General features: G+C 39.0%; 2 protein-coding genes across 2 annotated transcripts; one reads left to right on the top strand and one right to left on the bottom strand.

Moving 5' to 3' along the window:
• The first annotated feature begins 395 nt into the window (after window positions 1-395).
• paf1 (PAF1 homolog, Paf1/RNA polymerase II complex component) lies at window positions 396-9,151 on the top strand. Its single transcript, XM_084064824.1, has 14 exons — window positions 396-615; window positions 1,656-1,688; window positions 1,809-1,901; window positions 2,003-2,124; window positions 2,628-2,694; window positions 2,805-2,906; window positions 3,021-3,126; window positions 5,381-5,449; window positions 6,148-6,251; window positions 6,352-6,468; window positions 6,600-6,728; window positions 6,984-7,089; window positions 7,261-7,345; window positions 8,273-9,151. Exons 1-14 carry the CDS (start codon window positions 569-571, stop codon window positions 8,722-8,724), a joined length of 1,632 nt encoding a protein of 543 aa, XP_083920950.1. The 5' UTR covers window positions 396-568; the 3' UTR covers window positions 8,725-9,151.
• Window positions 9,152-9,593: 442 nt separating this feature from the next.
• Window positions 9,594-12,754, bottom strand: gmfg (glia maturation factor, gamma). Its single transcript, XM_084064826.1, has 7 exons — window positions 12,651-12,754; window positions 12,087-12,183; window positions 11,269-11,318; window positions 11,117-11,166; window positions 10,906-10,988; window positions 10,417-10,490; window positions 9,594-9,848 (listed from the first exon to the last, which is right to left on the bottom strand). Exons 1-7 carry the CDS (start codon window positions 12,651-12,653, stop codon window positions 9,777-9,779), a joined length of 429 nt encoding a protein of 142 aa, XP_083920952.1. The 5' UTR covers window positions 12,654-12,754; the 3' UTR covers window positions 9,594-9,776.
• Window positions 12,755-14,039: the final 1,285 nt, after the last annotated feature.

Here is a 14,039-nt window from a genome sequence, read left to right as displayed (position 1 = left end):
GTATGATAACAGAAAACAAAAAGAAAAACACTAGTAGTATTGAGCCCTGAGGGACTCTGGTTATCCATATGGGGTACAACCCCATGAAGCATTGAATTCATGGAGATTGTTTTGTTTTTGTAAAATTCCTAAGCCAATAATTTGATGACCGGCGGTCTCTAGTCTACAGTACCGGAACATTAGCATTTTTCCACCGGTAATCAAATTATTGGTTTAGGAATGCGACAGAAAATCTCCATGAATTCAATGCTTCATGGGGTGTGTAATTGATAGAAAACAAGTAATTTTGGGTGAACTATACCTTCAAGTGGTTAAATGCCAGAACAGCAGGTGGCGCTCTCTAAAATTGTGCTGCTGCTCAACGTCTGTGACCCGTAAATTATATCCGGGGTCAGGATCCGGTGGGACGGAAAAACTGAAGTGCGCGTTGTGGTGCGAAGTATAACGTTACACAATAATAGTTTTATTTAAGATAAGGATTGCGGGATTGTTTTGTTCATATATCAAAGGCTACACTTTGTTCCTTTGTACCTTCAAGAAAGAAAGAGAGCAATAAGAGCCGAACAACATGGCTCCAACTATCCAGACTCAGTCTCAACGAGAGGACGGTCACAGGTAAGAACAACAACCAAAACAATCTGCGCTTTTCATTTCACAGCTGCTTCATGTTTGGATTAATTGGCCCACTAAACTCGGAATGGAACTTGGTTTATTAATCGGCCGTACTAATGTAATATAAAATACCTTTATGTTCGGAACTGGCCCCTGTGTAAAAAGTCCAAGCCTATCACCAGAATGCCCCCCCCCCCATGTTTACTGTACATGTTTTTCTCTGTGATTACTACTCGTTTATATGATGTTTTTGCATAGTATTGTATTTTTGTCTGTCATTAAATGTTTCGATGAATTGAGTACACATGGACCCCAATGGAAACAAGCCATAGTGCTTTCTTGGGTTTTAATCCCAATAGCAGACCTTAATTGTATAGAACTGTACTTTATGTGCTTTTTTGCAAACTGTTCATAGAGTGTTCAATCAGTCAGTCAATTACAGTATGCAAAATATTATCCTTGGATCTGAGAATAATTGGACCTGAGAATAAATCATGACATAAGCATGGATCATTATTAGCTTATTAATGAGTCGTACTATTGGAAAACGGAAGTAAAATGATCTTTTATTTTGTCAAGTGCATCTCAAAATTAATCTAATGTGTTTAGTTTAGTGGTGGTAGGTAGTGTAGTTAAGTTACAGGGACAGGTGATACTCAAAGATCGCTGTAAAATTCTGTACAAACAGAACACACTTTCAGTTTTACACATTTTAAATAAACAGTTTTAACAGATATCGCTGTTGCACATGTTACGCTGGCAGAGACCCAATGGCGATTCCTGGAGCGTGCGGTCAGACATTACAGGTTAAGTTCTTACTGGACACATCTGGACTGCAGCGAGCCGGTTCAAACTATTTAACCATTTAGCTCGTTTTCACAGATCTTGTTGTGGGATGTGCAGGGTCCGTCAAATAGGCTTTCTTGCTTACACAGAAAGGAACTGAGAAGAACTGTCTGTAGGACAATAGTACCCAACTAAACTTGTGAACATTAAATGTTAGGCCAGTTGGTAACAAATGTGTGTGCTATTTTCTCTTCCAGTCGGAGCTCCTCGCATAGAACTGTTCCAGAGAGGTAATTTAATGTAGTGGCATTAATTTACAAATGTTATTATCTATCTGGAAATGTATTATTTGTTTGTTTATTCATTCAAAAGTAGTGGTGAATTGGTAACATGCTTTGGACCCATTACAGGTCAGGAGTGGTCTGTCGGGTGAAATACTGCAACAGTCTACCTGATATCCCCTTTGATCCAAAGTTCATCACATATCCATTCGACCAGCACAGGTAAATGTCCTGTCCGACTGTCTTCTCCTTCCACGTAACAGCAGTAGACTGTTGAGCCAACTCAGACATGGCTTCACATGTTTCTTCATGTGTTTGGACAGGTTTGTTCAGTATAAAGCCACCTCTCTGGAGAAGCAACATAAGCATGAGCTCCTGACAGAACCCGACCTTGGGGTCACTATTGATCTCATCAACCCAGACACCTACAAGATAGACCCAAGCAGTAAGTCTTTGATTGTAGACACTTAACCGCTGTTGTATAATTTCCTTTTAGCCCATTAAGACCTGGGACGTCATTTTCTGTGTCATTTTTTTTATTTGAGTTAAAAAGCATTATTTTACACTTTGGCTATTCAAAAATAGCAGATCTACAAGCTCATAGCGCGGGCTTGTATTTTTGAAAAATCGTGAAAATGTGTGCAAATCTTTGAATGTATACATTATTTTAAAGCGAACATTTTAACTCAAATCTTTGCTTCTGGGGGGTCCCTGGAACAACATATTTTGAGATGGGGGTCCGTGGCCAAATACATATCATTTTGGGGGTCCTTGACATGAAAAGGTTTGAGCACCACTGATATAGAAACATACGTTTTTCAGAATATTGTTGGGATTTAGAAGACATTTGTAAAATCGGCTTCAGGTCTTAATGGGTTAAAGGTCCACATTATGTTGGTGACTACATCTGTTGATCAAATACTACTTGTTTATGTTTTGTTTCTTCAGTTCTGCTGGATCCAGCTGATGAAAAGTTACTGGAAGAGGACATCACAGCTCCATCTAGTTCAAAGAGGTATGGACACAAAATACATACAATACATGCATGTAGCGTTTACATTGTGCGAGTTATTTTCACACTAATATAGTGTTTGGTTTTAAACCCCTTTTTTCCTGTTCCTTAAGGTCTCAGCAGCATGCCAAGGTGGTCCCATGGATGAGAAAAACTGAGTACATTTCTACAGAATTTAACAGATATGGAGTCTCCAATGAGAAGGTTGAAGTCAAGTAAGTTAGTTGTAGCAAGGTTAATGCTTTTGGATTAGTGCTTTTACATTGAAATGTGCTCATATTTACCAATTCTGTGTAAGACTCTTTAATCTGGATGTCATCTGTTGTTAGGATTGGTGTGTCTGTCAAACAACAGTTCACAGAAGAAGAGATCTATAAGGACAGAGACAGCCAGATTTCTGCCATTGAGAAGACATTTGAGGATGCACAGAAGTCGGTGAGTAATTGTATTACTATAATGCGTTTTAATTAAGGCCGATTCTACAAATGCCCACTAAATCAGTAGTTCTCACACTTTCAAGAAATGTTCAAAAAATAGCTGATGTACAAGCTCACAGCGCAGCACGAAGTGACTCGCTCTGAGCTTGTATCTATCTGCTATATTTTAATAGCCAACGCTAAAATCTAAAATAACAGAAGCTTTCCTGGTTTTAATGGTAACCGGAAGGCTCGCTACAAAACACACTCGCCCCCTTTTGTTTTCGTGGACCGCTCGCCCCCAGTGGTTCTTGTATTTGTTTTACTGAGGTTAAGGTTAGGAATAAGGTTAGGTTTAGGCATAGTTTTACTGAGGTTACGTTTTGGAATAAGGTCAGGTTTAGGCATAGTTTTACTGAGGTTACGTTTTGGAATAAGGTTAGGTTTAGGCATAGTTTTACAGAGGTTACGTTTAGGAATAAGGTTAGGTTTAGGCATAGTTTTACTGAGGTTACGTTTAGGAATAAGGTTAGGTTTAGGCATAGTTTTACTGAGGTTACGTTTAGGAATAAGGTTAGGTTTAGGCATAGTTTTACTGAGGTTACGTTTAGGAATAAGGTTAGGTTTAGGCATAGTTTTACAGAGGTTACGTTTAGGAATAAGGTTAGGTTTAGGCATAGTTTTACAGAGGTTACGTTTAGGAATAAGGTTAGGTTTTTAGGCATAATTTACTGAGGTTACGTTTAGGAATACCTGGTGGCGACCGTTCCAAGGTCGCCAGATTTGACCTGGGGCGAGCTTGTTTTGGGGTGACCGTTCTTGTATTCGTTCTAATGGGTCAATGTGTAAGATAAGATCTACAGGTTAGCAGGTCTACTACTTTTAAACCTCTCCAGGGGCACAATTCAATTGGGGGACTGGTTTGTACTGTTTATACTTTCAATATGAATAGTTTTGTCTGGCATTAAAGAATGAGGACTAATGTAGTATATGGATGTATAATAATATACAAAATTAAAGGGGGGGGGAACAGGCTCGTGAACATGAGGTAATCGCTTTGAACCCCCAGATCAACATGAAAAAACAAAGAGAACTGAATCCTCAAATAAACTGTAGCAATGATTAAATTGTAGCATTTACATACAGTACATAGCATTTGTGAGATTACATCAATAACCCAGTTGTACAACTTTATTGTGGTTAGGTGATGCACGCACATCTAAATATTGCAACGGGTGCTGGATCCAACTGAACAAATATAAATAAAGAAAAAGAGTCCGCACACCGTCTTAATGCTCCCGATGATTTAATGAACAGCTTGCGGTCAGATACAACGTTTCGGCTGTGTGGCCTTCGTCAGGTATACTGAGAAGTGTGAGGAGACTGGTATAAAAAGACAGAGGAGGGCAGGATACACTGATCATTGAGTGCAAGCACCCGGGGACAACACCCCAATTTGAGAGTCTATGACTCACAAGTTAACACAGACCTATGACAATTACATAGAATAGCCATTATTCTTTGGTGGCCATCAGGAAAGAGGAAAACATTTGCAGTAAATATTGTCTATACCCATACAAAATACCAGTCTACCACTATGTATAAACAAAGCTCTCTGTACAACTTTATTGTCACACCGTAGGTTTACAGGCGTAAAGTGGGTGAATTTCGTTTTTGGTGCAAACTCCATCATTGATAGTTTTCTGATTTATATCTGATTAAGGCTGCACTCTTTAACTTTCAAGTCCTACCCGAGATTCAAATCCGGGTCCCCCACTCAAGTACTGACATTTTTACCACTAAGCTAATTGAGCATGTTCAGTGGCCAGTTCAGTGGGTTGTGGTTAGAGTATCCGCCCTGAGCTGAGATTGGGAGGTTGAGGGTTCAATTCCCTGGCCGGGTTATACCGAAGACAATACAAATGGGACCCAATGCCTCCCAGCTTGGCACTCAGCAACAAGGGTTGGAAAACACAGTTATGCTTTTGTGTTTTGCTTACCCCGATTAAGACCGTATTCTGATTTAGAAATCAGGTAACGCTATTTAAGTGACCATTTCAGAGTATTTCCTTAATTGGGGGGAGATTGGTGTGAATGTAAACTCATTCAGTGGCAGGCTTCGGTAACATTGGACAACTCTCAGGTGTGTGAATTTGCATAATGGAACCTTCATTCTGTAATGATTCCCTCTGGTTTTGCTATAAACCAGAGGGCATGTAATTAGTCAGCCTCCTAAGTTAAATAAAGATTCTATAACTCATTTCTCCCTCCAGATTGCCACGCACTACAGTAAACCCAGAGTTACTCCAGTAGAGGTGATGCCTGTGTTCCCTGACTTCAAGGTGCGTCACAAACTGACATTCCATGTATATTACATGAACATCGAGGCATAGGCGTACGGGCCAAGCCTCTAGTTATTACATAATCGCCTAATCACAATTATTTGAGATAATCACGATTATTTTGCATAGTCGTCATACTCATTTCCATGTTGAAAAGTTTTCATGCTCACAACGCATCGTGACGTGTCACTACAAGTTTGCACTGTGTATCAAATTGTGGGTTAATATGAACTTTTCTATTGTTGTTGTCTGGCAAAAATATGATTGTCCATATTTCTACTTTTTTATGTTTTTTCATAAATGAATGCCCTACTTCATCATACAAGAGTGTCACCCAAAAGTAGTGAAAATAGCAGCTCTACAAGCTCACGACGCATCGCAGTGCGATGCGTTGTGAACTTGGGGATCTGCTATTATCACTTTTTTGAAAATGTTTTGAAAATAATAATAAAAAAGCAATGGTTTTGGACAAGGTTTCTACCCAACAGCGACAAGATAACATAAAAGACACATTTAAAAAAGCAAGATTATGTCCAGAACTTCATTGAGCAGTGATATAATGTAGCCTTTAGGTAATAAAGGCAATGCATGCTACAGGATAGATGTTCTTGTGTGAATCTATAGTGTCATTTCACTATGAATGCGTTATGTGGACTGCAGACTTTTGGTTTTAAGTTTGCTTTTTTTCTGTTCCCCAGATGTGGATCAACCCATGTGCTCAGGTCATCTTTGACTCTGATCCTGCACCTAAAGACATGTCAGCACCTGCAGGTGTGGACATGATGTCTCAGGCCATGATCAGGTGTGTAAACATCAGCCTTTTGCAATTCTGCACAGTATTAGTTTCTTTTGTGACTGTCATTGATTTACATTGTGTGTGTGTTTTTTTTTTTACATAACAGAGGTATGATGGATGAGGAAGGAAATCAGTTTGTAGCTTACTTCCTGCCCAATGATGAAACTCTTCGTAAGCGCAAGAGGGATGTCGACGAGGAATTGGATTACATGCCAGAGGAACTGTAAGTAAATATTTTTTTTCTGTATAATAATAATAAGCACAGAACACCAAAAATTAAATTCTTACATTACAGGGATACTACAGTACCAAGAAATTGATAACAATGTTTGTTCTGTTGTCTCTGTGTTACAGGTATGATTACAAGATAGCTCGGGAATATAATTGGAATGTGAAGAACAAAGCCAGCAAGGGCTATGAAGAGAACTACTTCTTCATCTTCAGAGATGGTGATGGTGTTTACTACAATGAACTTGAGACCAGGTGAGTCATGAGCAGATTATGTGATTGCTGGTTGTGTCTACCTCCTGGCATTTGTGACATCAAAGGTTTCTTTTGATCCTCGATACAGTTGAATTCTGAACATCTCTTAAGTAATGTAACTTGGTTAAACTATATGGCCCAACCACTATCAGGCTCTAGAAATTGCTTTTTTTCTTAAATGATTTGATTTACATGCATGTATGTATGTATGTATGTATATGCTCATTCTATTAACCCATTTGCCCTGCATTGTAGAGTGCGTCTGAGTAAGAGGAGAGCCAAGGCTGGAGCACAGTCCACCACAAATGCTGTGCTTGTGTGTAAGCACAGAGACATGAACGAGAAGGAACTCGAAGCCCAAGTGAGTCTTCTACTTGCTCTAGACTCTTTGCTTTACTTAAATAATGTAAATTCCCAGTGCATTACTTTTCAACTCTGTTCATCCAACATGTTACTTTGAATTCAGTGGCAGTTGTATTAGTTAATTGTAGTAGTAATTTAATGGTGTTCAATCTCTCCATGTCCTCATCAGGATGCTCGTAAAGCTCAGCTGGAGAACCATGAGCCTGAAGACGAAGAGGAAGACTTGGAGAAACTGCTGGACCTGGCTGGATCTGGTTAGTTGACTTTTGCCGTATCCACTCTGCTCACCCACCCTATCTTCTCTTTACTGGCTACAGCATACGCCATCTGTCTTAGATGACAATCACTTAAAACAGCGGTACTCAAACTATGGGACGCAAAAACTCCCTCATAATATGGGGTCGTGGTATAAAAAAGTTTGAGAACCCCTGACAAAAAATATATATTTTTGTCTCCGCCAGGCCGAAAGACATGGCGAGAGAGTATGTTTTGCCCCCTGTCCGTCCGCGTGTCCGTCATGGTGTCCATCCATCCGCCCGTCCTGTCCGTGTGTTAGCAGCTAATCTCCGGCACCGTTGGCCCAGTCGCTGCAAAACTGTGCACACACACTCCCTGGATGCCAATTCAGAACCTCTGCCCCACATTTTTCACATGGGCCTGACATAGCGCCACCAGGAGGCCGATTTTTGCAAAACCCATTTTTTTCCCCATTACTCCTACAGCTTTTAACTAACGTCATGCAAATCGGTACACAGTATCTCTATAGTCATGTGATCAACCCGGATATGTCCGATTTCCCATCCTCATTGGCTAAGGTTGGCTTCCAAAGTTTGCAGGATTGGTCCGTTTTGAGCAAACTGCCTCAAATCATGAACGCAGCTTGCCATTTCCATAAAATTACACACGCACATTCCCACTAGGCAGAGGAAGCAATGCCACCCCTTTCACATTGGCCTGTTATAGCGCCACCAGCAGGTCTAATTTAGCAAAACACATTTTTGGAACAAAATGCTTCAAATCATGAATCCAGTGTCCGATTGAAAGGTCTAAGAAGAAATTACACCCTTTTCACATATTTCCCTATTATAGCGCCACCTGGCGGAGACCTGTGCTCCGAGGAGCACTTTTTCTAGTTTTTAAAATAATATTTATTTTCTCCTTTTTTCTTTTTCTTTCCCTAGGCGATGAGAAGGACAAGGGCAGTGAGGCAGAGAACTCTGACAGTGAATCGGAGAGGGAGGATGAAGAGCAGGAACGGAGGGTGGTGGAGGGGGAAGAGGACGAGGATGAGGAAGGTGGGGCGAGGAAGCGACAGCGTAAAGCCAGCGGCAGTGAGAGCGGTGGCGAGGACAGGACCATGCGCGACGAGGAAGAGATCTTCGGAAGCGACGACGACAGCGAAGACAACGACAACGAGAACGACAACGACAACGAGCCCAAGAACTCGGCCAGGAGCAGCGGGGAGGAGGGCAGCGGCAGTGAGGACGAAGGAGCGGACAGAAGGCGCAGGAGGAGTGGCAGTGCGTCTCCGGCACACAGCGATCGCAGCAGTGACCATTCAGAGGCTCGGGCTCACAGTGGAAGTGGTAGTGAGCAAGGCACAGATTCTAGTGATGCCAGTGACAGTGAATGAGATTACTGTTGTAGACATTCTGGTGAATTCCACCTGCCCGTGACAGACCACCTGGCTCCAATCAGCAGGTTTATAAAGCGTTGGCTGTCACATGACAATGCTATGCTACGTATCTTAATTGGGCTAATCCCTTGATGGTTGAAAAGAAAATGATAAACTGTGAGTAGCTTTTGGGCACCTGTTAATAATACTTAATTCTGCTGATATTTTCGATTTATAGATTTAGCTTATACAGTACTTATTAGAACTTATTTGTACTTTCCTTCTTTTGATGTTGACAAAAGCAAGTTCTCTTTGCTATGTCTTCAGTGCTGGAGCATGGCATGTTTGTTTCCTTGTTCATTGAGATCTTATCACATTATAGATGTGATCTGATAATAAAATTCTGATGTTTTTTAAGGAGAAACAAAGCATCAAATCATTCCCAGAGAGACAGACTGACACCATGAATACCTAAATATTAATTAATCGTATTTAACTTGAGTCTGGTCTGATCATAGTTTATATTAGACAAATCAAGTTTGTTTATGTTGCCACTGCATTCTGACGTCTGGTGCGTTGTCCTAATAAACTGTACAACACTAATAAAATGAGTGTCCCACTCAGAAAATAATCTGTATTTAATCATCCATTTCTGTCATTTTAACATTTTAACGCCACAAACGTCTCATCAGTGTTAAATGGGTGATTAAACACAGATTTTTTCTTTTGTGTGACCCCCTTTTATTACTATTATATTAGACAAAAACATCTACTCATTGTAATGCACTGTTTGTCAGTGCATTACAACACAGCAAGCCCAGGTCTGCTATGTTAAATGAGTAATCGGTTATGGTGCAAACGGCAACCTCAGAGAAAGAGAGAAGAGATTTGATTTAAAAAGACATTTTATTATGTTTGCAAATGCTGTCCAAAATGAATTGGCAATTTACAAAACAAAAACAGTTGAATATGAATAACACAATTCAAAACAATTCATAAAATGTATGAGTGGTGTAGAATTGATGTTGCCATAAACAACGTTTGAGGATTAGAGGACATGTTATGCATATTCATTTGAAGAATGAGAGTTGGTCCTTCAGCCACTGCTCTGACAAGTCGTCATTGTTCCTTGTTTCAAACACCTAATTAAAAAGAATGTTATTATATGAATGGCATTTGTGGCATCTTCAGAGGCAATTACATTAAATGTTTTATTCAACCAGAGGTACTCTATAAGTTGAGTACGATTGGTAAGAAGGCCGATAGGTAGAAGTATGGGTAACGAGCCAGGACTATATTAAAAACAATACTGACAATCGAAACATATGTTCAATAACACTAACCCAGAAAATTCAACATTTTAATGTGGTAAAAACATTTGATAAATTTACTCAAGGTGACTCAGTGATTACATTTAAATGCAGACATTTAACCACATGAACCTTTGCATCCCTATTTGGGGCATAATAGGCAAACATTCTGCAAAATGAGGTGAACATTTGGAGGAAATATGTCATGATTTGGTGAAAATAGCAGATCTGTCGCAACGTGATGCGCTAAGAGCTTGTAGATCTGCTATAGCTATTTGACATACCAGGAACTATATAGGGTTTAAGTGGTTAAAGGTCTACTCATTGAGTGCTACATAAAAATGTACAATAAGAGGAACCTGAAAATCTGTGCATCTGGAGGTGTATCTAAAACAATCACCTTTGTCAGCTCTCCAACTTGGACCAGTTGGTTTTTGCTGCCTGCATACATCATCTGCTGCTCAGGCTTGCATCCTATTGAAGTGAGTGACACAAGTTGAAGCTTTTCCTATAACAAACATTTAATGCACAAAGCTGAGGAACATTACCCATGTGAACCCTAGTGTCCCTAGTGTCCTCAAAAATATATACAAGCTCAACACAGCCCATTGCAAGCTTGTAGATTGGCTAATTTCTCTGACAATATTCTAGTGTAGAGGGAAAAAAGGAGGGGTCCCAATATAGACTCCTTGTGGACTCCCTTCGGTCAACTATGTGCATAGGGTTCAAGTGGTTAAATATTCAATTCCATATTGTTATAAGTTTATAGAACTGGATGTAATGTTTTTTTTTTCATTACATTTTTGTTGAGCAAACAAACAAGAATCACACAAGTAGTCAAGGGAAAAAGCATAAATAGAATTTGATGAAGTGAGGGATTATTACGCACCCATTGGACTGGAGAATATGAAACACAGAGGATAAGACACTCTGCCATCTTCATGGATATATTTGTAGCTGTAAACAATGAATGTGCAATTTTGTCAAGGGAAGCAAACTAATTGATAGCAAATATTTATACAGCTACTGTAGTATTAATTATGTTTGTAAAATGTTCAAATTGATATGTGCAGGTTGTTTATGACATTTTTCAAGGATATCTGGGTTGCCGCTCTGGAAGTTCTTCTCTCAGCTCATCCAGTGAAATGTTCTGAAAGAAAAGGTTATATTAGGTGATTTTCATTTCTACTTATAACCTCAAAATCTAATTTTACATGTGATTTAAAAGACAAAGCTTGTAAACTTTACTTGCCTCATATTCCTCCTCTAGGATGACCAACTGTCTTGCCATATCTATTTTCACTATGAGAAATTAAGATTTATAATTAATGCATGAGTAGGGTAGAATTCCACTGCAGCTGAAAATGTTCAGAGAGCCTTTCATGACATCATGGATTCTGGCTGTATTTCCCACAGCGAGATTTCACAAAATATTTTCCCAGCTCGGTCCTGATAGAGCAAGCATAATGATTTGCCATCAAATCGCATCAAACACAGTCTTGAGAAACCCAGTAGAATGCTACCACAATCCCCTACGACCACGTTATTTTCCAAACGTTTTGAATTTCTTTATAGCAATAATAGCCAATCTACGATAATGATGATGATGTGATTGACTATGTCAATCTCTGTACACCTGTCTGAGTCAGCAGAAGACTACAGCATGGTGCAAAACATTGCAGCCAGACTCACAAGGACCAAAAAAGGGAACATATCTATTTTAGCTTCTCTTCACAGGCTTCCTGTCAGTTTTAGGATTGATATAAAGATTGTATATTGTAATTATAAACATTTGCATTTAAATGTGAAGGCGAAGCACTTTGTAATGGTGTTTTGATGAGTGCTATATAGCCTACATCAAAATAATTGTATACAATGGATTCACAATTCAGCATTTTGCAGATATTCTATTTTATTTATCTATTTTGTAAACATCTGATTTTACTCTGGTTGCACAATTGCCAGAGGTGTTTCTTGAAATTAAATCAAATTCAATAATCGCCTCACTTGATTTATATGGGATAAGCAGACTACAGTAAGTGATATGCACTGCTATTAAGTGCTACTTACTCAGTATGGCAGCATTGTTGGTCTCTTTGCGGAATCTGAACTTCCTTAGTTTTTGTTTCAGACTTTCATCCACTTCACACACAACCAGAGAACTTGACTGCAATGTGATGGCAGAGTTAGATTTATTCAAATAGGAAAATCTTCAATTCAAATGTATGAAAAATGTATCTCTGTAATCTGTGGATCCCCTCGAAAACGAGATGGTACATCTCAAGGGGTTATTTCCAATAAAGAATTTCTATATATATAGATTATCAGATTATCATTTTGTGGATTATCAGATTATCCACAAGATTAAGATCTGTCGCATAAAGATCTGATGAAGATCTTTAATGCTTCATCCAGCATTAAATATTCAAAATGTTAACATGGCATATTGAGGGCAGGAAGTGCACCATAAGAGGATGCAGTTTCCTGTGTCAAGATTTGTGTAGCAATATTTTAGAGATCAGACACTGGCTGAATATAACTATATTTTGTAAAACAAATATGACTGCTCACCAAACCGATCAAATTTCTGCAGAAGCCTATAAGCATGCAAGTAATTGGAATAGTCTCTCATACCATTCTGAAAGGAGTCCGTGTGTGCCTTATTGTCTTCAAGGTGAAACTGCCAGATCAAGAAGTCGCTGACAACTAGCTAGTCACAAGCAACTGTTACTTTCAACATCCTCCTTTAGATGGCAGGCATGCAGTCACTACATCCCCCTTCCCTCCCCCCTTCCCCTTATTAAATGTGAAATCACCAGTGTGCACACTCCTGTAGTAGTCAACTAGTGTCCCAATTCCCAATATGTATGTATGTATGTATGTGTACTGTACATGATGTATGTTTGTACACGTCTCTTGTTATTTCATACTACAATTGTATTTTTTATATATGAAATACAATAAAAATTATACATTGGATTATTATCATTAATCATGAATTGCTTCGTATAATTAAAGGTTGACATAATTCCACGTTTGTCAGAATATAACTTCATGTCACAGCATCTCTGCCATGCCTATGCTATCTAGCATCAGTTCTTTACGTGGTTCTCCCCACTTCGAGGAAGGTCCCTGGGGAGGATTCCAGGGGTTTATTTCAAACCACTAGAAGTTATCTTAATGAGTGAATGTATAATAGAATCACATATAGGCCTCACACTCAATTATCTCACCACCAAAGGGGGGATTTGTCTTTACCAACATGTAGAAAGAATTTAGTACTAAATCAAACCCAACAACAGAAATATTCTCTTGTGGGGGTTCCCGGCACAACATCTTTCTAATCTAAAAGGCATATGGAAAAATATATAATAAACTCCTTGATCTTGTAATTCCTTTTTTTTTTTTTTACAAATATTTTTATTAGTTTCACAGTTTTGACATGAAATCAGGTAAACATTTTGTATTTTTTCATTTTCTCCCTTTTCCCATCCCTCCCCCCTTATTGTTATTGCTGTCACATTTTTTCCTTTAAAAAAAAATAAAGACAAAAAACATTCTGTAATTCTGAGTGACCCTTCACTTTTCAATGATTGTTATGCTTTAAGAGGTAAGGACAACGACGCACTAGAAGAGTCTAGTGGAGCACGGTGGTAACAAAAACAGTTTGTTTGGGGTCCTTTATTTGACATGAAAACGTTAGAAAACCACTGACATAGAAGAGCATCCACTCCACATCAGATGTGCTTGTGCTTGTATTGGTTTATACAATCTTTCACAATCAAACAGAGGCATAGATATCTATGCCTCTGCACCTATACAGTTCTATTAATTGTTTTATGATTTTACTATTTCTAAAGTATCTAGCTAGGAGGTCCATGCTGACTTTAATTCAGCAAAAAACAAATGTGTTTCTTTTTGTTAATCATTGCCTCAGTATCTATCTTCCAGTTCATCCATAAGGCTGCTGTTCATGCTGTAATGGGACATAGGTTATTAATCATGAATGTACTGTATATTGTA

The sequence above is a fragment of the Gymnoscopelus microlampas genome, assembly GCF_963454915.1.
Source record: "Gymnoscopelus microlampas genome assembly, chromosome: 8".
NCBI lineage: Eukaryota > Metazoa > Chordata > Actinopteri > Myctophiformes > Myctophidae > Gymnoscopelus > Gymnoscopelus microlampas.
This window is presented reverse-complemented; position numbering and strand designations above follow the sequence as displayed.

What these genes read in the sequence shown, in the direction of transcription:
- paf1 (XM_084064824.1), top strand. Translation starts at nt 569, where the DNA reads ATGGCTCCAACTATCCAGACTCAGTCTCAACGAGAGGACGGTCACAG. An exon ending in TTGAGGATGCACAGAAGTCG is followed by an intron (nt 3,127 to 5,380) that starts GTGAGTAATTGT and finishes TTCTCCCTCCAG; the next exon opens with ATTGCCACGCACTACAGTAA. An exon ending in GCTGGACCTGGCTGGATCTG is followed by an intron (nt 7,346 to 8,272) that starts GTTAGTTGACTT and finishes TTCTTTCCCTAG; the next exon opens with GCGATGAGAAGGACAAGGGC.
- gmfg (XM_084064826.1), bottom strand. An exon ending in CAACAATGCTGCCATACTGA is followed by an intron (nt 11,319 to 12,086) that starts GTAAGTAGCACT and finishes AATTTCTCATAG; the next exon opens with TGAAAATAGATATGGCAAGA. An exon ending in TCCTAGAGGAGGAATATGAG is followed by an intron (nt 11,167 to 11,268) that starts GCAAGTAAAGTT and finishes CTTTTCTTTCAG; the next exon opens with AACATTTCACTGGATGAGCT.